Source organism: Spermophilus citellus (genome assembly GCF_964194105.1).
Source record: "Spermophilus citellus genome assembly, chromosome: 4".
Classification (NCBI taxonomy): Eukaryota; Metazoa; Chordata; class Mammalia; order Rodentia; family Sciuridae; genus Spermophilus; species Spermophilus citellus.
This window is the reverse complement of record NC_138185.1, coordinates 69,744,278-69,770,750: the sequence shown is the minus strand read 5'-3', so window position 1 is coordinate 69,770,750 and position 26,473 is coordinate 69,744,278. Positions and strand designations below refer to the sequence as shown.

Here is a 26,473-nt window from a genome sequence, read left to right as displayed (position 1 = left end):
TACAAGCACTATACTACTGAGCCACAACTCCTTAGAACGGCTACTTTCCTTTCTACCAGCTAAAAGCATGGGGGAATTTTTCTTTGAATTTTTTTCATAAGTACTTGGTAGACTTCTAGAAGTAAAAGCAACAAAAGTGTGGCAAAGTATGGCAGCACCCCTATGATGGTGTCCTCATGGAGTTTTAATTCAGATTGGCATACAGCAAGCTGAAGACTGTTTGCCATTTACAGTGCAGGTTTTTCAGCCATGGTACTGATTCTCACAAAAGTTTCCATTTATGGGTTCTTGCTCTGGTAAGTTGTGATTCTCTGTCTCTCCTGAGGGGGGTGCTGTGGTTTGCCCTGTGACCTCACTTCTGTGATAGAGTCAAGATACATTGTTGATTGTTGAGTTTGTTCATCTTTTACTAGTAAAGATAGAGTGGCGACTTTCAAGCTCTTTACATGTTAGACCAGAAATTCTGATGCCACATTTTGAAATCTCACTAGCCCACTGCTCCCAGCCAGGCCCCTATCTCTGCATGCTTGGAGAGTTGTGTAGTGCCTCATTAGTATTTTCCAGCCTCTTCTTTCTTCTACACATTCTTAGTACATGTGCTATAATTATTCAACTGGATCAAACAGTGCTATTCTTTTGCTCAAAAACCATCATTTTCTGCAAATCAAAACTGCTTTAAGATTTCATCTCACTCCAGTCAGAATGGCAGCTATCAAGAATACAAACAACAATAAGTGTTGGCAAGGATGAGGGGAAAAAGGCACACTCATACATTGCTGTTGGGACTGCAAATTGGTGCAGCCAATCTGGAAAGCAGTATGGAGATTCCTTGGAAAACTGGGAATGGAACCACCATTTGACCAGCTATCCCACTCCTTGGTCTATACCCAAAGGACTTAAAAACAGCATACTACAGGGACACAGCCACATCAATGTTTATAGCAGCTCAGTTCACAATAGCTAAATTGTGGAACCAACCTAGATGCACTTAAGTAGATGAATGGATAAAAAATGTGGTGTGTATATATATACACACACACACACACACACACACACACACACACACAATGGAATATTATTCAGCATTAAAAGAGAATAAAATCGTGGCATTTGCAGGTAAATGAATGCAGTTGGAGAATATTATTCGAAGTGAAAGTTAGCCAATCTACAAAAACCAAATACCAAATGTTTTCTCTGATTTAAGGATGCTGATTCATAATGGGGTTGGGGGAGATATGGGAGGATTAGGTGAACTCTAGATAGGGCAAAGGGGATGGTAGGAAAGATGGTGGAATGAGATGCACATCATTATCCTAATTACATGTATGAAGACACAAATGATGTAACTCTACTTTGTGTACAACCAGATGTGAAAAATTGTGCTCTATATGGGTACTATGAATTGAAATGCATTCTACTGCCCTATATAACAAATTAAAGTTAAAAAAGGAAAATAAATCAGCATTTCCTAAATTTGTTTTACCATGAGGCAATTTACACATTTTGATATATTAGTGGAAGATCAACAGATCAAAGATTTAGCATACTCTAAGGTAAAGTGGGCAGCAAGATATGATCTCACAGATGATTAGTTGCTGCAAGATTATTCACATTTATATGGGAATAGTTTATTAACTGTAATAGAATAAATCATCAAAGAATGTTATTTTTAGTTTATTAAGATCAAAGTACATTAGAACAAATATCTCATTTCCTTTTTATTGTAGACGAATACAAAAGCCCTTAACATTTAAAATTGAGAACATTATTTTCTTAGTCTTAAAAGACTAAAAATCATATTTGGTTAATATTAGGAATGATGTTGCCAAGTCATAGCCTCACATCGGGTATGGCATAAAGTCTTTTCTTTGCAGATTAATGTGAAAATCTTTGTGCACAGATGTGTTATAACAAAAGTAAGAACACAAACTGTTCTGCAGCAAGATTTTGCACTCTCTTGAATTAGGCTGTCCCAGAAATCATTAATTGTTGTGACTCTGGCAGCTTACCACCTGGTATTTTAGAAATCATTACTTGGATGTTTTCCAATTCTGGCTTGTGGAGTGCACAGTGTGTGAATCATAAAACTGCTTTAAAAAAATTAAAATTTACTCCGTTCACCATGGATTCCAGTGGTATGAGTTTTTATAGTGTAAATGTTTAATGTGACATCCATGAATAAAATCATGAATATGTTTTGAAATCCTAAGAAAGATACCTTCCATAGATAGTAAATCATAAATAGAAGGTGTCCATTCTTGCATCGTTTGTATATAATAAGTAGTTTGTAGTTTGTAAGTGTAGGTTACATGCCTGTGTGCAGCTCATATGACAGATATGTGCATATCATCGGGCCCCAGTGTTATTTCCTGGAAGAACACCACATCCTAAAGGTGATATTGCATGATTAAAAAAAAAACTATCCAAATGCATTTAACATCTTTCCTACATAATGTGTTTTTTTTGGAATATATTCTTTTGTTTTGTTTGGGGTACCAGGCATTGAACCCAGGGCATTGTACTACTGAGCCACATCCCCAGCTCTTTTTATTTTTTTGTTTTGAGACAGGGTCTTGCTGAGTTCCTGAGGCTAGCCTCAAACTTGCCATCCTTCTCCCTCAGCCTCCTGAGTGGTTAAGATTACAGTCATGTGCCACCAATCCTGGCCTTGAAATGTACTTGGAAGAGAAAATAGCTTTGATGTAAATTTTCCACAGAGCATAGTCAGTAGATGCTAGTCCCAAGATAGATTTCCCTAGCTTGGCACTCAAAGTCCATGGCTCTCTGGCTTGCCCCACATTGAGCCTCATCTCCTACTACCTCTTCCTATAGCTGCAGTGGCACGTCCTGATTTCTGAAAACACCATTTGTGCCTGTTTCCCCCCTTATCTGCTAAACCTAACAGATTTGCTGAGCTCTGGAGTGGGTTAGAGGGAGAATGCATTGAAGTGGGAGAAGGGTTTCTGTGCAGGAATTGAGGGGTGCCATTTGAATATGAAATGGCATTGCAGTCTTGCTGGTAAGCTTTGTTTATTCTCTCTCCTGTCCCTGGTCAAGACTCACCTTTCCCTCATTCTCTCACAGACTTTTTTCTAAAAAAAAAAAAACCCTTTATTTAATTTATTTATTTTTATGTGGTTCTGAGGATTGAACCCAGTGCCTCACATGTACTAGACAAGTGCTCTACCACTGAGCCACAGCCCCAGCCCCTCACAAACTTTTTAACCTATCCTACATCCTCAGAAAAGCCCCACATCCACCCATGAAGATATTTGCCTTCCCTCCTGGCTTTGCTTCTTTGCACCTTTGCCTCTCCCCAACTCCCTATCCAGATCTTCACCCACTGCTTAGGACTCACCCATCACTTTCAGAGTTGGGGCAGTTTTCCAGAGCACATTAAAATGAATGTGATGGCCTCTGGGATAACCCTCAGACTATGAACCAGCCCTGGAACCTAGTCAAACTCGTATCACACAAGCAGGCCACAAATATATCATAAGTGTGTTTGGAGCTCCTTAAAACCTGTCAGGTACTCTAGGGAATAAGTAGTGTCATTTATTTTCTTTTTCTTTTTTGTGTTGCTGAGGATTGAACCCATATATGCTAGGCAAGTGATCTACCACTGAGCTACACCCCCACCCCTGTAGGGATTTAAAAAAATTCATTATGGCTATTTCCACCATCTCCTCTGAACTATAGAAGTCATTTTACCCAACACTGATCAAGGAGTAAGGGCCTTGCCATGTATTGTAGGAGGCGTAAACAGCACTAATCAGTGACACAAGATAGAAGGCAGTAGAGAAATTTAAAGGAATTGACATTTTGGTGAATAATGGCAGCACCATTAGCTTGACTAACACATTGGAAACACCTATAAGGAAAGTGGTCTTATGACAAATGTGAACTTCAGAGGTACCTGCTTTACTTCCACATCTTGTATTCCTCTTAGGAAAAAGAGAAAATTGCTCATATCCTCAGTCTCAGCACGCTAAATCCTATGTGGTTCAAATGGCACTGTGTTTATATGATTGCTGAGCATGGTATATCTATGTGTCTGCTTGGAATGGTAGAAGAATTTAAAGAAATTAAAGATGAAGTATCAGTCAATGCCTAATGTCCTAGAATATTACTTATGCTATGTCAATGCTGAAAGGATCTGGGATTGAAAGCCAATGTAGAAAAGTTGAGATAATTGCAGTTGCTGCATATTCCCTTCTCAAAAAGCTAAAATGTTTTAAGGAGAATTTTGTTATTGATGAAAATATCTTAGAAGGGGAAGGAATAAATATTTTAAATATATATATATATATATATATATATATATATATATGTATTTAGTTGTAGATAGACACGATACCTATATTTTATTTATTTATTTTATGAGGTGCTGAAGATTGAACCCAGTGTCTCACAATTTAGGCAATTGCTTTACCATTGAGCCACAACCCTAGCCCAGGAATAAAAAATTTTGACATCTATACAATTAAACTGGGCCATCTTTTGTTACCAGATTTCTTAGGCGAACACCCAGATGCAGTTATCAAGCATGTGGAATCATCTGGTGCTATTCTAGAATCTAAAGAAGAGAAGTCAGAGCCACAGTCAAAACCATGTTCTGGAGCTGTGGAGAAACATTTAGAATGAAGGTCTCTCCAATGATGATGATGTGGGAAAGCTACACAAGCCATCTATCAGTTTAAACTCATGGGGTGACACGGTGGCATGTGGTTTCTCCATCTGAAAAACAAGGGCAGGAATGTCATACATGGAGAGCCCTCTGCTAGGGCAGATGTGGTGATGAGTATGTCTACCAATGATCCTGTCAAAATGTTTTCAGGGAAACCAAAACCAACAATGGCATTCATGTCAGGGAAAAAGAAGATTAAAGGAAACATGGCCCTAGCAATCAAACACAGAAGCTAATGAATCAAATGCATTCCAGACTGTGAAGAAAAAGAAACAAAAATGTTGACTATGTTTAAAAAGTAAAAAGGCTCAACAGTTAACATCTAATGTTTGTTGTCTTCTCTATTGTATTATAAGGATATGCATGTTTGGGGAAAAATAGAACTTCTATAAGATTTGAAATTGTAATTCACACAACTAGCCAGTCAAACAGAGGCTTCATTAAGTGGAATTCTGAGACACTGAGTTTTTTATATTTTACAGATTTTTATCCTCTTTGAACCTCATATCTCGGTTACAGCCTTCTTTTAGGAAAAGTATGTGTTTCAAGCAACCTGTCAGGATTAAGCAGTAGAATTAGCCCTTTACAAAGCTTCTTCTCATGTAAACGAAGCTAGTTCATGTTAAAATTGTATGCTAATGAAAATCTTAATGATGTTTTGGATTTTAATATATTTATTTTAAAGAAAATGTGATTTTCAAAGAAATCACACAATAAACTACTTAATAAATAATACTTGTGCAAACTAAATAAAATAAAATATTTTTTACCTGTTGATTATCCATCTAGATATATTTATCAATAGGAAAATATTAAAGTAATTCAACTAATTGTAGTATGAGGCCTATTTAAGAAATAAAAAATATATTTTATCTTGCTGTTGTTTTGTCTATTCTGGATATTCCATATAAATTGAGTCATATATGACAAAAATTCATTATAATTTCTATCTGGCTGTCAATTGCAAAAAACCAAAGGCTGAATGTTCTCTGTGACATGTGGATGCTAACTCACAATAAGCCAGGGGAGGGAATAGAAATTCACTAGATTAACAAAGGGGAATAAAGGAAATGGAGGGGGATGGGAATAGGAAAGAATGAACTGAACATAATATTACTGTGTTCAAATATGAATATACAAACAGTATAACTCCACATCATGTACAACCACAAAATGGCAAGTTATATTCTGTGTATGTTTGTTTGATATATCAAAATACATCCCACTGTCATGTATAACTAAATAGAGCAAATAAAAAATTTTTAAAAATAATAATTTCTATCTGGCTATTTGTATATATAGGAAGGCTCTTGATGTATTTTATAGTTAGTCATCTTATACTTAGGCACCTTACTGAATTTTTCACTTTTTCAGTTGATTTTCTTGGGTTTTCTAGATACGCAGTCATATCTGTAAATTATAGTAATCTTATGTGTTTTTCATATGGGAATAGAATGCCAATATGCTTGTAAATTTGATTCCTTGCATAGGAGTATCTGTGAGAAAATGCTCTGTCTGTCTATCCTTTTCCCTAGTTCTCTGTCTAGGCTCTGGGGACTTGGCCCTGCTGGCTGGGGGCCTGATGACCATCTGGAGTGCTGACCAGGAGCCAGGTGAGCCTACCAGGTGGTCCTTTAAAATGGGTGCTCAGCCAAAAAGCTTGTGCCCTGAAAGGGCTGGGGGTGTGGCTCAGTGGTAGAGTGCTTGCATAGCATGTATAAGTCCCTGGGTTCCATCCTAAGAACCATAGAAACAAACAACAATAACAGAAAGCTGAGAGCATGTGTCAGACCTCACGAGATACTATGGCAAGACTTGAAATTCTTCAGGCCAAACAGAGGAAGGACATTTTGAGCCCAGTGACAGGCAAGTGCAATGGCATGGACACATGGAAGTACAGATGATGCAGAAGTGCTAGAAGAAATTAACAGAAGCCAGTCTAGTGAGGGGCGAGTGCTAGGTGCTCGTTCCAAAGCCCCTTGAGCTGGTCCTGTCGGGGACAGAGCCTGGGAAGCCTTTGAAGCTGGGTAAGCTATGCCTAACCCATCTGGGGTGGGGGAAAACTTTTCTTGCTGTTGTATGGATCTTGTTTGAAGGAATTCAAGACTCAAGACTAATTAAGGCACCTTATGAGACTTTGAAATACTGTTAAACAGCTGTAAAATAATGTCTGAATAGTTTGTTATAAGTCAAATCAAATAGAAGTAGGAAAAATAAGAATCATGAGGTTTTACAGAGTTGTGTCAGAAAAAAAGGCTAGTGCTAAGCATTGCAAGTGAAGGATTATGACAAGTTAGAACATCATTTTTTTTTTCTGTAGAAAGTAGTTATTGCCAGTTCTTTGCAGAATCATTTCACATGAAGCCAAAAAAAGGAAGAGTGGTCTCTCTGCCGAGTGGTTTTCATATTCCAAACATACATATGCTGCACAGACTGTCTAATTATTCTTGGGGACAATTACTGTCAGGTTCCAAAATGTGTTCAATGAACAGCAATTGGTGTTTATTCAGCTCTAAAAAGACTATACAAGAGAACAGTAGGTTATATTGTCTGCCTAAAGAAGCATTTTGCCATCCGGAAACATCTGCTTTCTATTTAAAGCAGTGAAGAAGGAATGGGAGTATATTTGAAATATACTCCCTGAGCATTGAACACCAAAGAAAGGAGAATAAAATTGGATATGAAGGCATTTTCTGCTCTCTGGCACACACATTCTTCCACTTTTCCCTGCTGGGAAGGAAATGTGGCCTCTTGGTTGGAAAGTTATGATTCTCTTGAATCTTTCTATTTTTACTGATTTGTACGCTTATAGGAACTGCCTTCTTTGTCCTAGTTCCATATCTTTTACTTTCTCAGGTGAGGCAAAATACTCTTTCAAAGTTGGGGTCTGCTTCTCTGAATTTTGGGGTTGAGTTTGTAAAGTTCTCTGATTTTGCCCTTAAAAATGTCGAAATTTGTTGCTCAGGTTGCAGAAGTTGTCTTGAGATGCTCACTTATGTATGTGGATAATGCTGTCCACTAGCAGCCCTTTTGGGAGAAATTTAAATGAGAATATGTATCATTTACTTGGTGTGTAGTACATTTTCTATGAAAGACAGTGTATTAGTTATCTATTGCTTTGTAATAAACTGCCACAAACTTAGCAACTTAAAACATATTTCTGGAGGCCAGGGGGTGTAGAGTGCTTGCCTAGCATGCACAGGTCCTAAGTTTGATCCCCAGAACTGGAAAGAAAAAATATACACACATGTACATAAAAATGTATTTCTGCGGGCTGGGGTTGTGGCTCAGAGGTAGAGTGCTTGCCTAGCAACCGTGAGGCACTGGGTTCGATCCTCAGCACCACATAAAATTAAAATAAAGGTATTATGTTCACCTGCAATTAAAAATGTATTAAAAATTTATTTCTGCAATCTCATTCACAATAGGTACAAAAAAAATATTTAGGAATAAACTTAACCAAGGAAGTGAAAGAAAGATCTCTACAACAAAAAATTAGAAAGCACTGGTGAAAAAATTATAGACAACACACAAAAAAATGGAAATATTCTGTGTTCATGAATTGGAAGAAATTACCGTACCACTGAAAATGATCTGTAAATTCAGTGTAATTCCCATCAAAATTCTAATGACTTTATTCATAGAACAGAAAATTTTTTTTTCTAAAATTCATATGGAACTACAGCCCAGAATAGCTAAAGCAATCCTGGCCGGGAGGGGGAAAGCTGGGAAGCATCACAATACCTGACTTCAAAAGATACTACAAAGCTATTACTAAAACAGCATGGTGGGGCTAGGGACATAGCTCAGTAGGTAAGAGTGTTTACCTAGTGTGCACAGACCCTAAGTTCAATCCCCACCACCACCACCACCTCCCAAAAAAGGTTGGGTGGTCTAAAACAATATGGTACTGGCATAAAAACAGATGCGTAGACCAATGGAACAGAATGGAGATCCAGAAATTAATCCATGCTCATACAGCCAACTGATTTTTGACAAAGGAACCAAAAAATACAGTGGAGAAAAGACAGTCTCTTCAGTAAATGGTGTTGGCAAAATTGGATATAAGTAGAAGAATAAAACTAGATCCCTTTCTCTCATAATACATAAAATCAACTCAAAATAGATCAGAGACCTAAATCTTAAACCTGAAACAATGAAATTGCTACAAGAAAACATAGGGCAAGCACTTCAAGACATTGGTATAAGCAAAGTTTTTTTTTTTTTTAAAGATAGGACAAAAGCATAGACAACAAAAGTAAAAACAGACTAGTGGGGTTATATCAAGTTAGGAAGCTTCTGCACGGCAAAGGAAACAGTCAACAGGATTAGGGGATAACCTGCAGAATGGGAGAAAATATTGGCAAATGGTACATCCAACAAGGATTTGACATCCAGAAAGATAAGGGCACTCTCATGTTTATTGAGCACTATTCATAGTAGCCAAGATATAGAATCAATCTAGGTGCTCTTTAGTGAGGAAATGGATAAAGAAAATGTGGTATGTTTACACTCAGCTATTAAAAAGAATGGAATACTGTCATTTGCAGCAACATGGATGGAACTAGAGAGGATTATATTGAGTGAAACAAGCCAAATACCACAATGTTCTTACTTGTTTAGGAAAAACAATAAGTCAGTCTTATGGAACTATGAAGCAGAATAGTGGTCACTAAAAATGGTGAAGTATAGCAAGCAGGGGAAAGAGAAAGAAATTAAGAAGGAACTTTAAGAGAGTGGGAAGGGTGCTGGCAAGAGTGGAAAGGGAAGGGGTTTGGGGGTAGAAGGGTGGATGGGCATTATCCATGCACCATGTGTGCATATATGGAAATAACATAATAAATCCCATTAATTCATACAATTAATATGTGTTAATATAAGAACCATATTTTTGTGGTCAGGAATCTGAATAAGGCTTAGCTGGATCATCTGCTTCAGGGTCTCGTACAAGGCTGTAACCAAAGTGTTAGCCAAGGTATGAGTCTCATCTGATGGCTGTACTGCAGAAAGGTCTGCTCTTGAGCTCATGTGTTTGTTGGCAGAATTTCAGTTCCTCCAGGGATATTGGATTAAGGCCTCAGTTCTCTGGTTGTTGGCTGGAGTCCTTTCTCAATTCCTTGAAACTTGGGTTTCCCCATCATCTTAGCTTGTTTCATCAAAGTCAGCAAGAGAAAATCAGTGGAGAGAGTCTGCTAGGAAGACAGAAATCACAATCTATGTAAACTAATCACACAAGTGACAACCTATATCCTTTCCCATATTGGTTAAAAGCAAGTCACAGGTCCTGCCCATATTCAAGGGGAGGGGATTACATTGGGAGGCACCTCAGAAGCTGCATACTACAAACAACTCTCATTTTAGGGAAAGAGTATTAAGAGGGAGGCTTTCTTTGTCACTTAGAACTGACTTCAAAGCTCAAATCTGCCATTTCCTAACTATGTGACACAAGGCAGTTTACCTGGCCTCTTGTTTTTCCATCTGTGTGGCACCTTCCCCATAGGATTGTTGTGAACCTAAGTGAGAAATCACATGTAAAGCCGTGTAGAACAGTAAACACTCAGTAAATGTCAGCCACTGGCTGTTCTTTTCATCCTTGCTTCTTGAAATAACAGTAGACTCTTTGAATTTCAAAAGAACAGCCTGAAACTCCCCAGTGCTCTCAGATTTGGTTATTCATGTGGAAATCATAGTCCTATGGGTGGGTACCTGTATACAGAGCTGCTGCCAGTCTGGCTGTGCAGGTTCTCCCATCTGTCCAGGGCCTTGGGACTGAGGAACAAAAGTTTTTGGCCTCAGGAGGGCTATAGCTACCTGCCATGGTGACCACCCTCAGAATGGGGCTGGTGTGACCCCCTGCAGTGTCCCCTCCTGGATCTCTGTGTGAGAGAAGCCACTTATCTGTGGAGGACTTGGCTATGGTGACCAAGGGTGTGTCCAGCTGAGTTCACCATGCCTCCCTACATCTTTGCATTTCTGGATGGAGTCTCAAGGATAACCCAAGGTAACTTCAGTCCATCTGCAGAGCCAAGACGGCAGATTTGGAGATGGAGCCCTTCTGGTCTACATGCTCACCTTGGCCTGAATCATACCAAGCAAATGGCAGGCTGCTTTTGCTTATGACTGATCAGAAAGCCCTGCTGTCTTCTCTTGTCTCCCTGCCCTCCTCCTCTACTCTCTCCACATTGTTGTCCTCAGTTTTTTGTTCCTATAGGCCTCCAGGGCAGAGAGCGCTTGCAGGAGGGCCCTGCTTGGCCACTGCAAACTGCCCTCCATCATTCCCTTTCTTTTGCCCCTTGCCTCCATTGTTTGCATCTGGAGAACCTGTTTTGGGTCCCATTGCTGGCCCCCTGGAGCTTGGGAGAACTTTGTGGGGATCATGATGTATAATTTTTTTTTCATTCTGGAGGAGAAATCCTGGTTTTAGGGCTTACTTCTTCCATTTTTCCTTAGATAACCTGATAATATCCAATGTGACCATATTCCCAGCTTCCTTGAAGATAAAAAAATCACCCAAAATTCTTATTAGAAGTGGAGTCCTCAGCCCTCTTCCTCAGAGAGCCAGATTCCAGGGGGCATAGGATGGGGCCTGAGAACTCATATTTTTAGTAAATGCCGAGCTAATTTCTATCATGATGGCAGAAGAAATATTAAGCTTGCCAACACCTAGATCTAGTCACTCTACCTCAGTGTAAGGAACGAGATGAAAGATCGGAAAGCCTGGGCTTCTTCCCTAATGAAGAATTCTTTCTGACCCATGGGCCTCCATTCAGTGCTGTGGAAGAGAGAGGCAGAGATTTGAGTACAGTTTTATTCTCTGAAAATTTTCTGTAGTGACTGCCCTTTAAATCACCCTTTCTTCTTACATATGCAAGAGAATGTTGTATGTGAAGAAGTGGTTTTTTCTTTATGGTGTTTTATTTAGATGATTAGAAAAATACAGTGCTTGGGCTGGGGATGTGGCTCAAGCGGTAGCGCGCTCGCCTGGCATGCGTGCGGCCCGGGTTCGATCCTCAGCACCACATACCAACAAAGATGTTGTGTCCGCCGAGAACTAAAAAATAAATATTAAAAATTCTCTCTCTCTCTCTCTCTCTCTCTCTCTCCTCTCTCACTCTCTCTTTAAAAAAAAAAAATACAGTGCTGTGTTGACAGTGGCACAGCTGGGCCATCCAGACATCAGACTTCCCCATGTGGACTTGATTGCAAGAGCTTGTATTCATTGTGCACATTTTCCTCACAGCCTGGCATCTTGACAACAGATGTGAGAAATTACAGTGAGAATATTCCTTTTGTTTCCACAGCTGACACCCAGGCACTGGAAAGGGTGTTGGTTTAGGATTGAGTGGGTGGGTGAACTTGGTTTTTATTGAGGGAAGTGAAATATCCTAGTAATCCACATTCCCAGAGTCACTTGTCCTGCTCAGGGGAACCTAGAAAAGAAGTTTCAGGGAGCAAAGAGTGGTAGTCTCTGGCTGTTCTACTGGCTTCTAGAAACAACTGCACTCAAGTAGCATTACTAGCATGCCCTTGGAGAAATAGTCATAAAGAAGGTTTCTTCATTTCCCTGAAACTATGCTGACATCCATCATGTTATTCCATGTTCCTTGCATGAGGCTCAAATGGCAAATTGCTTTTCTAGGAAAATGTTTCTCCTCAAGAGCTTTCTTTTCTAATAATGATTCTTCCACAGTCAGGATGAGTTCAAAGACTGCTTTGCCTAAAAGTACTCCATTCAGAGACCAGTGCACTTAGATTCACTTTCTATTTTGGCTTTTGTATACACTTGGGTGTCCATTTTTTTTTTATGTCATCTCTTTTGACATTTTAAGAATTTTAAAAATTAATTTGACTAAACTAAAATTAAACCTTTTGATTTAATTTTGTACTTCTAATAAGTTCTTATTAAATATGTAGAATTTTATGCAAAGCTGGTTGCTTTTATTTTTCAATTTTCATCTTATTTTGAACACTTAAAGGATTTTTGAGACAGTTTGCCTAAAGACCCTGTCTTCAGAAATAAATATATTTTGTGATGAGTCTGTGTTATTTTGTGAAGTAGGTACCTTAAAATGTGATTATGTAGTGCAATCCATTGCAGTTTTTATTCATCTGCCTTATTTATTAATGTCTATTGTTAGGATCTAATTAATTCTCCACTAAACAGAAAGAAACACAGATAATGTGCTAATTTGGTTAGCAACTACATGAAGAAAAAGGCAGAACACTGTAGCTCAAGAATAGCAAAAGAGGTGAATTTGATGATTTCTACATAAAACTTTAAGGCTTGGTCAAGTTGTAAAGTCCTTAAATTATTCCAAAAGTAAAATTTAAAGCGATACCCAGAAGGATATAAAATCATGATGGAAATTTGAGAAGTACTTAGTAGAAATATAACATTAAGCAATAAATGGCTTGCACAATCTTAAATTTGTTACAGAATCCCCCATAATAAATTTGAAATGGTTCCAAAAATCCTAAGAATGTCAACAGGATGTCAGAGAAAGAACTGGACACTTGACAGGGATGCAGAAATTCTCAACAGGGAGTTGCATTTTAAGCAAATTGCTCAATGAGGCCAGTTGCCTTGCAAACGGAGTGTGGGTTGCAGAAACTACTCATTGGTGTGTCTTTTTTCTCTTCCATTTTTTTATTGTAATTGTCCTCATGCATACGTATCTTTCTGAACAAGATATTTAAAGTCTTTTGGGGCAGTAGGTAGCCTAGAAATCATAAATTATACATAAAAGTCATGTTGCATCAATTTACATGCCCATCTCTCCTCTTACAGAGAACAGCCCATCTTCACCACCCGAGCACATGTCTTCCAGATTGACCCCAGCACCAAGAAGAACTGGGTGCCTGCAAGTAAGCAAGCTGTCACTGTTTCCTACTTCTACGATGTCACGAGGAATAGCTATCGGATCATCAGTGTGGATGGAGCCAAGGTACTGCCCCACCTGCTTATTTTAACATTCTCACTTATTTTCTATCCAAAGAAGTACCATCCCTTTGAAAAGTAGGAGGAAAAAGGTGTATCCAGAACCAGCTATCTGAACATGAAAGTTATCATCATAATGTCTGTGTAGTCACGTATCCTGCTCTTCTGTCCTTTTAAAAATATAGCAATCCAGTGAAAAGCAGATTTCCTTGTTACCACACTGTCTTTGTAACTAACATTTTAATGCCTATATAATGATTCCATCAGGGGCCTATAGTGCTCTTAATTTCTCCCTTATGGTTGCATATTTAAGTGGCTTCCAATTTTTCTCTACTATAGATAATGAACATTTTTGTGTGCTAGATATCCTCAGTTGTTATCACAGTTCTATTGCTTTCTTTTGAATATTTCCTTAGGCTAGATTCCTAGAATATTAGGCCATAATATTAACACTTTATGGCTCGTGATACATATTGCCAAATTGCTTTCCAAAAGGGTTCTTTCTTCCAGCATTATGAAAATGCCAGTTTAGTGTACCCTTGCCAGCATTGGGTATTATATCTAGTCTGGTTCTGATGTCATTAGACATGGAAGTCAATTTTTAATAAATGGTTTGGTGTATTTTGTGAAATACCTTTTTCCTGGCACTTTCATTAGACTGCTATCTTTCTCCACATTTTTGCTATACTATTATGGGAGTAAAATGAAGGGATGCCAGCAGAAATACCACAAAGTCTTTTTGTAAATAAATAAATAAACCCACCGCTTTATAGTCTTCAGTCTGCATCTACCCTGCCAGACATTTATACACGTTGTCATCTGAAATTCAGTGTGCCTTTTTATCCTCTGAACCATGTCTCTGTTTTGATTTCCCAATTATTTGGCCTCTAAAAAAAGAACAAAAAACAACAAGTCATTCCTTTTTCTAAGTTTATCAAATAAATTTGCCTTTGGAATACCTCACATGTAATATTTTCTGTTTTAAGACCTGAACTCTTGTTTAGGCACAGTGTTGCCTGGACCCATGCAGTAGCCTCTGGCCTTCTCATTCCTATCTGCATTTTCTCCTGATTTCTGCCTCTAGGTTAGCTTTCCTAGGCAACAGGAAGTAGACAGTTGGAAGCTGTGCTCTAGGTTGGGGCCTGGGTGTAGGCTTCTCCCTTCACTTCACAGAGTAGAAGGCATGAGGAAGCCTCCTTGGAAATCCACCTCCTGCCCCGCCCCCACAGTAAGACCTTCTGGAGCCTTCTGATCTAATGAGGATCCCATTTTTAAGGCAAATTCTCCCTTCAGTCTGTGTTCTCCAAGTGCCTCCTTTGTGCTTCCAGCACCATGGCAACTGCAGATGAAGGTGACTTGGCTTGTGATTTTTCTCTTTCTTCCAGTTGCCACAACCCTTTCTCCTATCCAGGGAAAGAGTTCAGAACTCCTCATTTTTTAACCAAGGTCTAAGGGGAGGCAGTGACCTGGCTAAGCTCACACTTCTGAGGAGGCTAGGCAGGCTGGTGCTGGCAAGCATCTTTAGATACACAAGAACTGGCTTTTTCATCTATTCAAGCAGGATGATAGTGCATGGGGTGAGGGTGAGGCTGGTGAATAGTAAGGAAACGTGAAAGTGCCTGGCACATAGTAGTAGTTGCCTTATTTTTATTTCATTTTTAATTTTTTTCTTTAAGCTTCTGGGAGACATGGGATGGTGCAGTTGTAATTACCACTTCTCTTCCCTGAGTTGGAATCGCCTGGATTCTTTCCAGGATGTTCTGATAGGGATGGGGAATTGAGCTGACCTGCTTTCTTTTATCTGTGTATTCTGTCAGTTCATCTGCCATCCTTAGATGGTTTGTACTTTTGTCAGTTGAACTATCCAAGGATATATTGGGCTTAACTATAGATAAAACAACTTCTTAGAATAAGTGCTTTAGCCCTGTTAGCTAGGCTTTTAGTAATTTGTCAGTGTCAGCCACTGTATCGTTATGGCTCTGCAGTTCCTGAAGGCTGTGACAGCTTGGTGAAGTCTGAGCCAACTGAGATGGCTGTGAGAAATCAGATGGGTATAGGAGGGTGGACTAAGGCCATAACTGTGGAGCAGAGCTAATTCAAGCCCAAGGTGGGGGATCCGACAAGTTAGGCATTTAAAAAGTGGAAATTGAAAACCTAGGCCTTGGGGAATTGCTGCAATATAGAGATGGAGACAGAGGATCTCAGGATACCCCGCCCATACACACACATTTCACACCATGATGCCCGGCCACCTGGTGTTCCCATAGCCCACTCAAGAGTTCTAACTTTACCACTATAGCATCGAGAACTTGACAAAGCCCTGTTCTGCAGAAGGCCCTGGAACATGGAGAGGTAGGGACAGGATTTAGGCACTTAATTATCATTAGCTCTCAGGGATTAGAGATAGGGGGAAATTTCTTGCATGGAGAACTGGAACACAGAGCACTGGATGTGATCCCAGCACCATGTCAGCCCTGCTGGACCCACTCTTGACCCAATGAACAACAATAAGTGAAACCAACAGCCAGGTCTTGACCAGATCCTGTGCCTTCAGCTATTCCTCAGTCAAGTGGGGCATAGAGAAAAGATTGAAGAGCAGGAGCAGCTATGGCCACTGCCTGGTGTTCTGCAGCTTGCACCTTCCTCACTCATGGTTGGGGTACTAATTTCCCTAACCCAGCTTCTACCCTATCTAAATACTCTAGATGGATGGCCTTCCTTCCTGTGGACTGGAATAGGGTCAAGTATGCTGAGATGACTGTTGTTTGTTTGTACTGACACCAATGCCTTCCCCTCAGATTCTTATCCATTGTCTCTGTACAATCAGCTTGGTTGTCCTCTTTGTATTCCTGGCTCCATGTTCACTGGCCTTCCAAGCCTAGAACCCTACTACCTGCTCCGCTGCACATCCTAGGTCTCAGGTGACTAGAGAATGATGTCATGGGCTAGCCACTCAGAGTGGATGCTGCTGGGCTAGAGAAGTATGAATGCTTCCTGGCTTCCCCATCATTGTGTTCTACCACATTAAGACAACCCATTTCATTTTAGGCCTTTGATCCCAAATGTTGATCAAACTAAGATCAATATTTGGGATGACAGATTAGCCTTTGGGGCCATGTGGATTGTATCTCTGTGACCTTGGGCAGATCTGGGACCTATTGCTAGGCTTCTCTTTGTTGTCCTGGCCACATAATATCCTTACCTTAAGCTTCTGCTTGGTACTTCCAAGTCAATGGTCCTTCACAAGGCAGAGGACTGTTGCTGATGGAAGAGCAAGTCTGCTCTGCCTCTCCAAACAGAGTAGGTGTGCTTCTGTAACAAGGTGCTGGTATAGAAGGGACTTGGAGATCATTTTGAGCAAAGGCCACACCAGACCCAGCCACTGTGAGCAGTCTGAAGAGCACAGACTCCCCAGGAGTGGTGGAGTTGTAGCCAGCAGCTTTAGCAGCTGTCATTTCACGCCAGGCTCAGCAAGCTCCTCTTCCCTGTCCAAGCATTTGTCATGCTCTACTTGGTGAAGGATGCATGAAGAGCCAGTCCTACTCCTGAGAGCAATTGGTTCTGCTAATCACAGGAAGACTCTGTATTCAGATCCGTTCTTCATTCTTGTTGAAACACTAAGCCATTTTTCAGGGATAGTATTGCATGTGTGAGTTCCAGCTGCTACCTAAAGAAATGAGTGTGTTGCCTCAGTGTTGCCCCAAACTCTAGGAATTATGTGGATTTGTGTCTGTGTATGGGGCTACAGGAGACTGTGAGCTCTCTGGAGGAAGACCATGCCTGGCCCATATTTGGAATTTCAGCACCAATCAGAGTGGGCCACACCAGAGAAGTGGGTGGGGGAGTGAGCAGATGATGAAGTCAGGCCTGCCCACCTCCCCTCCAGGCTGCAGCAGGTATACAGTGTACACAGAAGGATAGTGGGAAGGGGCAAGGTCTCTGCCAAGAAAGAACCAAGGACCAGACCTAGGGTTGCCCTGTTCATGGACAGTGGACAGAGGGCATCTCCCAACTCAGAGCATTACTGTGAGCCATGCAGCACACACCAACAGCCATGATTTATGGTGAGTTTGGGGGCAGAACAGCCAACTGCATTGTAAAGACACTCCAGTTTCCAGAGCATTGGTTAATTGAGCCATCACAGCACTTGATTTCATTGTGCTGTTGGCACTCATTACAAACCCAGTTAGTCACTGCCATCCTTATGAGGAATTGGCTGTGCCTGTGGGCAAGGCTTGCCTGAAGCAGGTGCTTATCCCAGGTGCTCTGGATAACACTGTTGCCCTTGATTCTCAGTTATTTATAGGACCACAAAAAACCTGGAGTGGAAGAGACCTTAGAGGTCATCTGTTCTACAGATAGCTAGCAGGGCTGTGTCACAAGCCCTGTCTCATTATGATTGTTTAGCTGTTATAAACATCTGAAATCCTGGCTTGTTTGGTATTTTCTTCTAGGAATATAAAATTGCTTTCAAGAACACCCACCATTGTAGTTTCCTCTTTTGAATAAATGTAGAGCACCTTCTGATAAGGGAGTGTGGTGGGAAGGTTCCTACCACACAGTAGGGCTTCAATGAATGTTGGTTTTCTTTCTTCCTCATCTGTGTTTTTTTTTTTTTAAAGCACCTATTAACAACTTCCTTGAAAGCAGGCAGCATGTTTTTTAATTGCTGTAACCCAGTCCCAGCCTCTTGAGGAAAACTTTTATGTTTTCTGAACTTGCAACTCCCTGGATTTTAGAGTCTTTCATGAAAGTCTTTCATGTGTTGTGCCTCCCCATTTCATGAGCAGCTTCTGGTGATGTCCAGAGCAGGAAAGACTAAAGACTTTTTTGCTTGTCACAAGTAGCTCTTGGTTACAGGTATTTTGTGCATTTTATAAAAACTTGTTTCCAGTGATATGCAGGAACTGGGTCTTTTACACCTAGTAAAATATCAGAGAAAATTTGCGAGAAAGATAGGTATATGCAGAACTTGGGACTCCACGTTTAAAGTTTGTGCCCAGGGTGCTTTACAAAGCAGCCCCTCTCCCTTCTGGGCTTCAGTTTCTCCCCCAAGACTTCTCTTCCCCACTCCCAAGGAGACACAGTTCTCATCCAATTCATCATCCTGTTGAGTTAACACCTGTGTTTTCATTCTTTGCTTTCTGGACTTCTAGGAATCCGTTCTTCTGGGATTCCTTCCTAACTTTGTCATAACGTCTGCACTCTTTGACCTGCTCTTTCTCAGTTGCTGCCTAAAGTCACCCTCCTGCCCCAGGCCTCTTCTTTCTTTGTTTCCTCCTGCTGTATGACATCCTTCCCTTACATAACCATTTTCCTGCTCATCCCACAGTCATCTTCAGCCCTGTATCTCCTCTGAGACTGGAACCTGCAGGTCTAGCCACTTCTTCTGTCCCCAGCATGATTCTCCAGTGTCTCTATGCAGAGAGGACACTGCCATCTCTCTTCACAATACTCTGCTCAACCTGAAGATTAGCCTCCTTAACAACCAGGTTATTGTTTCGTAGACTTTGTTTTCAACTGTTACATGGTCATTGAACATCTAATAATGTGAACCCTCATGCATTTCCCTTTAGTTGAAGAAGTGCATGCTTTACCACCTTGACTCAGAATGGGTGGATACACTTTGACTTAGAATATTGTCAGATTACAACCTGATCAACCCATGGTTAGTTGAAAATGTCACAAGTTCAAAGTGTATTGAATACACCTCGCCTACTGAATACCCTCACTTAGCCACATGGTACACGGTAGAGCATCAGTTGTTAACCTTCTGATCACGTCATAGCCTGTGAGCTGGGGCTCATTGCTGCTCCCTAGCATCGTGAAACAGGACTGTAGTGCATATCACTAGCCCAGGGACAGATCAAAATTCAAAATTTTAAGTATGTCTGTTGAATGAGAATCACTTTCACATCAAAATCAAAGGATCTTAAGTTGAATCATTATAAGTTGGGGACCATCTGTACTTCAGAAATCCCTTTGTGGGCCGTTCCCTTATAATATGCCCCTCCATTCACCCTCAAGAAATTACCACTGTCTTGAAGTTTGTATTAAATATTTCCTTGATTTTCTTTGGAGTTTTGCTACATGCATATGTATTTCTAAGCCACAGGTTGGCAAACTTTTTCTTTTTGAGGACCAGAGAATAATTTTATTTACTTATTTTTTTTATAGCCTGTACAGTCTTTGTTGCAGTTATTCCACTTTTCTTTTGTAGCAAGAAAAGAGCCATGGACCAATATGTAAATGAATACATTTTGCTGTGTTCCAATAAAACTTTATTTACAAAAATAGGCTGTAGGCTGGATTTGGCCTGAGGGCTATAGTTTGCTGACCCCTGTCCTAAACAGTAAGTTAGTTTTGCCTGCTTTTGACTTTTATACAAATAGAATCATACTGGGGACCTTCTTGTATGTTCTTTACAAATCCTTTTCCCCCCTTTTTAAAATTGTATCTTTGCTTGGCATGGTGGTGCACACCTATAATCCCAGCAACTCAGAAGGCTGAGGCAGTAGGATTGCAAGTTTGATTCCAGCCTTAGGAATTTAGCAAAGCCCTAAACAACTTAGTGAGACCCTGTCTCAAAATAAAAATAAATAAATAAAATTGAAAAAGGACTGGGAATGTCACTCAAGTGATAAAGTGTCCCTGGGTTCAATCCCCAGTATCAAAAAAAGAGGGGCTAGAGTTGTGTCTCAGCAGTAGAGGGTATACCTAGTACATTCGAGGCCCTGGGTTCGATCCTCAGCACCACATAAAAATAAACAAAATAAAGTATTATTTCCAACTACAACTAAAACATAAATATTTATAAAAAAAGAAAAAGAAATTTTTCTGGTAGATATTATTTCATTGTATGAATATATCACAGTTTATCCATTCTGCTGGTGGTAGACATTGTTTTTATAAGCACTGCTACTGTGAACATTCTTGTACATTTTTCTTCCTATACCTATATAAAAATTTCTCTGTGGCATATACTCAGGATTCAAATTGTTGTGTGTTAAAAATGTACATTTTGAACTTTAGTAGAGTAAGCCACCTTGTTTTTCAAATGGTTTTAGTAATCTCTGACAGCTTCTATTACTCCACATCTTTGCCCAAACACTTGGTATCATCTAACATGTTTTGACTTTGGTGAGTTCATAATAATAACAATGGTAAAGCCATTTCCACCTGGTTAGCAAAATTGAGCTTATAATTCAGGTTCATCAGATTCAACTTATTCTTTCCAGTCTCCCAAGAGAAGGATCACTTACCCAGAACTAAGCCTCCTTCAGTCCCTTTGGCCCCAGCTCTTTGTCCCCAACCTCAGAATGTCCCTGCTGCCCACATGACTGCACATTGCATTCATCACTACAGACCTCAAGCAGAGAAAGATCTTTTCATGTGTGTATTCTTTTCATTCTCATCTTAGGAGGGTGAAAGTGAGAAATGAGTCAGAACCTCAAAGAGAAATCGGCCTTCCAAGTGCACAGTTAGCCAGCAATGGAGGGACCCGAGAGGAGCATACACAGAAGGAGCATAACTTAGAAGCTTCTGTCTGCCCAACTTGTCAAGAGGGCTTAGTCTTGGCCAAGCCAAGTTTAGCACAGAATGGAGTGACTGTGTTGGTGTGAAGCAAAGGAGGAAGAGCCTGGGGTTAACCATTTTTGACAGAATAATTGCTCAGGATGTCACTCTTGCTGCTTTTGTGAAGGTCAATGCACTGAATTTTCTGGGAGGGACGCCAACCAGCTGTCTCTCTTATTGTGGAGTCGGGCTTACTGTTGTGGCCCTAAGATTGTTCAGATCAACCACATGGTCATGGCCATCTAGGAGCTAGGAAATCCTAAAGCTCTGGGTAAGCTATTGGGAGCCAGCCAGGGCTTTATAAAGCCCCCAGGAGCCAGCCTGAGGAATAGTAAGAGCAGCATGGTAAAGAGGGTGGGCTTTCATTTTCTCATCCTGGTCGATCTCCATGTTGTGGAATCCTCTAGATTGTGTTTGATGATTGCCTAGACATCTTGATGCTGGAGATAGGAAGCAGTAGCTGTGCTGAGCCAGGATTAAAGCAGTCCCTCAGCAGAGTTGGCCTGTTGTAGAGAATGAGGACGACAATGCAACTCCCACTGTAGAATTCTAATGAGTTTCTGCAAAACCATCATTTTGTGTCCAAAGAGCGAACAGACCTTTTGTCTACTCTGGCCTATGGTGGTGAGTACACAGTGCAGTTGTGTGGGTAGGAGGAGCATCCTGGGTTTGGAGATGAAGACATGAGACCCAGGGGTCTGAGGGAGGCTTAGTTATGGGTGAGTGAATGGACCCTTCTCTTGGAAGACTGGAGAGAATGAGTTAAGGTGAGTTTGATAGGCAAAAGATGTGGGCTCTGGTCTGAGATCTCAGAATTTGCTCTCCCTGCCCCCTCCCAACATGCTATAGAAGGGAGGAAAGAGATGGGCAGGTGGGATATTAGAGGACTTAGAGAGTGGCTGCAGTGTGAAGTCATACTGGTAAGCTGGGATAGCACATCTGGACACAGTTTTGCTTAATTGATATGAGCAGCTCTCTTATAAAAAGGCACATGCTTTCCATTAACATTATAGAAAAAGTCCCTAGAGACATGTAGTAAATTGCATCTCTGAACTTCTACAGACTCAGCATTTTGCTTGTAAGTAAGGCATATAGATTCCAGCAGGCCAGTGTTCCATTCCCTTTGATAATAAGCAGGAAAAAAATGGATAAATATGATTTAAAGGCATCAGAGTGCTACAGAAATGATGAAGACTAGAGAGATTGAAATTCCAGGGAGATAAAGGAGGACCACTCAAAGATGAAATTGGCAGCTCTCTCTCTTGAGAGCATTTGCCAGTTCTGGATGCAGGCTAAAGATGGACTTGGCTCAGATAGAGAGATGCTGCTGGTGGAAAAAGAAATAGGCAAAGCATTTAGCAGTGATGTGCCTTTCAAATTCATGGCTGATTTTCACCACAAGATATTTGCTGAATTTCAGGTCTGTGCCAGAGTGCAAAGAGTTAGGCTACACATTCCTGAGAGGCAGAGTAAAATTCTCAGATTGACTGTGTGAGTGGAGAGCAAAGTTCTACAAAGGAGCTGAAAAAAAATTAAGAGACTTAAAAGGCCCAGAGAGAGTGGGGAATTGACTCTGGACACTTACATATCCGTTCACCTGGGCATTTAATGATTCTAGGAGCAGTGAGAGGCTTGGGCATCCAGCATTGGTCCCTGCTGCTACTTGGTTTGCTGCAGGCAGAGGAACTTGCACAAATCTTGATGTTTACATGTAGCTTGAATGACAAAATGAGAGACTTGAGTGGCTCTAAATACATGACCAGGCCCCTTCAAGATTTGCTAAATTATGAAGATATATGGATTTGAAGGCTACAGAACTAAGTCAAAAACTTCTTAAGGACAGTATTGAATCTCTAGCAGCCTTTCATGGCAGAGGAGATGAATATCTACCCAGTCATCAGTTGAAATCACTTAAAGGGCTGCCCTAAACACAGAGGTGAACCAGAGATAGACTGAGTTTTACCAGCACTGAACCTCAACCCTGAGAAGTAGGAATATCCTATCTACCTACTTGTCTAGCAGGAAAAAATGGAACATTTCCCTGGTAGAAGATGTGGAACCTTAACAATTCTTTTATACCCATTTTCCAACATACAGTAAAAAATTACTAGACATGGGAAAATGTGAAACCATATATACTTAGGTCAAAATGAAACCCCAGATAATAGAAACAGGTTAAGATATAATCCAGATGTTAAGAGTTTTCATTAAGGACTTTAAAATAACCGATTAGTATATTCAAGGAAAAGGAGGAGGAAAATGGATGAAATAGGTGATGGGAAGAAGACTAAGAATTAACTAAGTCTCCCCAGAGACTTAAAATTTATTCAAACGGATATTCTAGAACTAAAAAATTGCAATATTTGAAATTAAGAGGTCAGTGGGTAGATTTAACAGCACAGTTGGTTCAATATCAATAGCCAAGGATGGTGAGCTAGAAAGCAAATCAGTAAAAAGTACCGAAATTGAAGCAGGGAAAACCAAGAAAGGAGGGAAAAATAATTGGTGGTATAAAAAATGCTGGACACACTCAGCAGGTCAGACACATGTGTAACTGGAGTCCTAGAAGAGGCAGAGAGATAGTGGAGCAGAAGCAGTGTCTTGGAGGGAGAGTTAAGAAGGTGAGTGAACCTCCAAGCAGGATAGATGGATTCTGCTCTTGAAGTTCAGTAATACATACTTTCTACCCTTTTAGTCATTTTCTAGTTTTATCACTTTGAACAAGTCACTTGACCTTGATGAGCCTCAGTTTACCCTTCTGTAAAAATAAGGTTTAGATAAAAGATTCTCTGAAAAGATTCCTTAGAAACAATTACATTCTAAAGAAATACCAGAGTGTCACTGTCATAATTACAGCTTGACTGACTCTGGGACAGCCTGGGGCAAACTTGAGCTGTGCCCCATACTCTCTTCAGTCTCTGTCTACTGCCATTCAAGGGGACTTGTGTGACTCACCTTGGGTCATAGGTCTGCAGTGAAGGCAGGCAGAAGAATGATTTAAACCCATCAAGTTTCTGGATGTGTCTAGGCATTATTTTGTCCTTTCCAGATCCTAAAAGTTGGAAAATGACCAGGGTCAGTGTTCTGGGATCGTGAATCCATTCTGATCCACTTTCAGCCACATACCTTCCCTAGGTCTACCTTGGTCCTGCCATGTCAGTCCTGCCTGGGGCTGAGTCAGAATTCCACCAGCCCCAAGGTCTCAGGGCCATTCTCCTATACCAGCCCGTGGTTTAGATCTACATTTTCCACAGCCCTCTCCTCTGCCCCATTTCTTGATTATGTCCAGTGATAGCAGGCAGGTCACTTTACTGTGTTTACTAGCTTTATATCTTTGGTTAAGCTGAAGGCCTGACATATAGTAAATGCTGAATAAATGTTTATTGAGTGAATGAATGCATGGTGTGCTGGATATCATCCCTTTACCCCTCTAGATCCATTCTCTACCCTTCTTCACTCTGTTCTGGTTCCTGAGAGGCTAACCTGCAGATGACATCAATGGGCTCCCAGGTCCTTTTACTTCTGGATGGGTTTGGCAAATAGCAAATGAAGGTCAAAGGGAGATAGGGGATGGTATTTGTTCCCCTGGCTCTTGTTCCTGTGCTGGCTGTGTCCCTCAACAGAAGGTCACCTCCCTTTTCAAGGCAGCCTGCTCCATATGATCCTCCCTTTTCAAGGTGTGTCTCCTTTCCATTCAGTCTTCCTTTTAGGTCAAGAGTAGTGAGAGCTAGCACCAGGGTCCTATTGCATCCTTTACAGTTTCTGCCTTGCTCACACCTATATAATTACTGTCCTTATAAATTAACTCTCCACAAATTATCCTAATTGGAGTGTACCTTTCCTTCCTGCTGGAAAGCAGCAGGCTCTAGTTGCTTATGGAGATTTAAAATGGTTGAACTGGACACTGGAGCTGCAGGTGATTAAAACAGGTATGTAGATCAGTTCTTACAAGAAAGTGTGCTATGGCTACCACTAAGGGTGCTCTGATGTGTGGCTATTTGGGGACAATAAATAGCAGTTTGGGATACTATTCTTGACTTACGAGAGGCATTCTCCCACTGATAACATGTAAGATCTTATTTTAGACTGTCTATTTAGTGTCTGAAATTGCCTCTTATCATTGTTGTGAATCTGACTCAACATGGGATGTGCCAGAAGAACGTAGGACCAAATATAACAGGGCAAGAGAAGTACGCTGTAATTTTAAGACGTGACTGTGGTGTCCAATTCAGTGTTTACATTTCTCCTCTCGAATGTTTTCCTGCAGGTGATCATAAACAGCACAATCACGCCGAATATGACCTTCACCAAAACGTCACAGAAGTTTGGGCAGTGGGCAGACAGCAGAGCCAACACGGTGTTTGGTTTGGGGTTTTCTTCTGAGCAGCAGCTGACAAAGGTACATTCCTTTATACAGCATAATAAGCACCACCTCAGATACCGCTCTCATTCAGAAATTGCCTACTGAGGGATGGAGTGATGCTTTCAGTAAGAAGAATCCTTTTGGTCTTGCACTTCACCCTTCTGGCATCACAGAGCTGCCAATGCAGGTGCCCTTCCCCAAATACCAGGTTCCTTGAAAACAGGAAATCCATCCCTTAACAAGTGCCACTTCAGGGACTGAGGTTGCAGCATAAGGAAGCAGTGAGTACAGTCCTTCCTGTCCTCCAGTGTCTGCTTCTGCCTTTTGTGTCTGGCAGGGTTAGTGGGCTTGTCTGCCCAATTCTTGTCTACTAGATTTTCAGGGTCCATGTGAGGAAAGAGTTGTTGGCAGGTCCTTACCACCGGACTCCTGAGGAAGAGACTATGATCCTGCTCCCAGCAGCAGTGCATCTTGATGGAACAAGCTTGTTACATCTTTTAAAGGATAGCACAGTTTGTCTTTGACATTCATCGCTGTCAGTGATTCTCTGTTTGGAGCCCTCAGAAAAGGGGAGTTAGATAATGCTTACTAGGAGTTTCTAGCCTGGAGTCCCCACATCCCTTAAAATGCCACACAGTGCTGTGTATGTGTGTGGGAGGTGCTCCCCCCTCCCAAGAGAGGATTCATAGCTGATTCATTCTCCAAGGATCTAGACACACCTGAGAATGACTAGAAAGGTCTTGCAGAGCAGATCATAGCTGACTGCAGAATAGGGGTAGCTGAGGGAACAAACTGATGGTCTCTGAGCAGCCTTACTCAGCCATTTTAAGGGGGCTGAAAGCCTGTTTCAGGAGAATAAATTTCCTTTTAGGATTGTAGAAGAGCCCTGTGTAAGTATTAAGAATGTTTG

The 26,473-nt window shown here is 40.8% G+C and overlaps 1 protein-coding gene and 1 pseudogene across 6 annotated transcripts in view; both read left to right on the top strand.

The window, feature by feature from the left end:
- Positions 1-26,473, top strand: part of HOMER2 (homer scaffold protein 2) — a 139,155-nt gene that overhangs the window by 87,521 nt on the left and 25,161 nt on the right. For 4 of the 5 annotated variants that reach the window (XM_081293019.1, XM_081293017.1, XM_081293016.1 and 1 more), the window contains 2 exons: positions 13,476-13,632; positions 25,468-25,599. In XM_081293019.1, the coding sequence (XP_081149145.1) occupies positions 25,498-25,599 (102 nt within the window). In that variant the 5' untranslated portion in view covers positions 13,476-13,632; positions 25,468-25,497. Of the gene's footprint in view, positions 1-6,222; positions 6,301-13,475; positions 13,633-25,467; positions 25,600-26,473 lie in introns of all 5 variants that reach the window. The other variant, XM_081293020.1, reaches the window with a different exon arrangement.
- LOC308647332 (hydroxysteroid dehydrogenase-like protein 2) lies at positions 2,310-5,643 on the top strand (annotated as a pseudogene). Its single transcript has 3 exons — positions 2,310-2,393; positions 3,793-4,274; positions 4,452-5,643. The product of its transcript is annotated as a hydroxysteroid dehydrogenase-like protein 2 (transcript).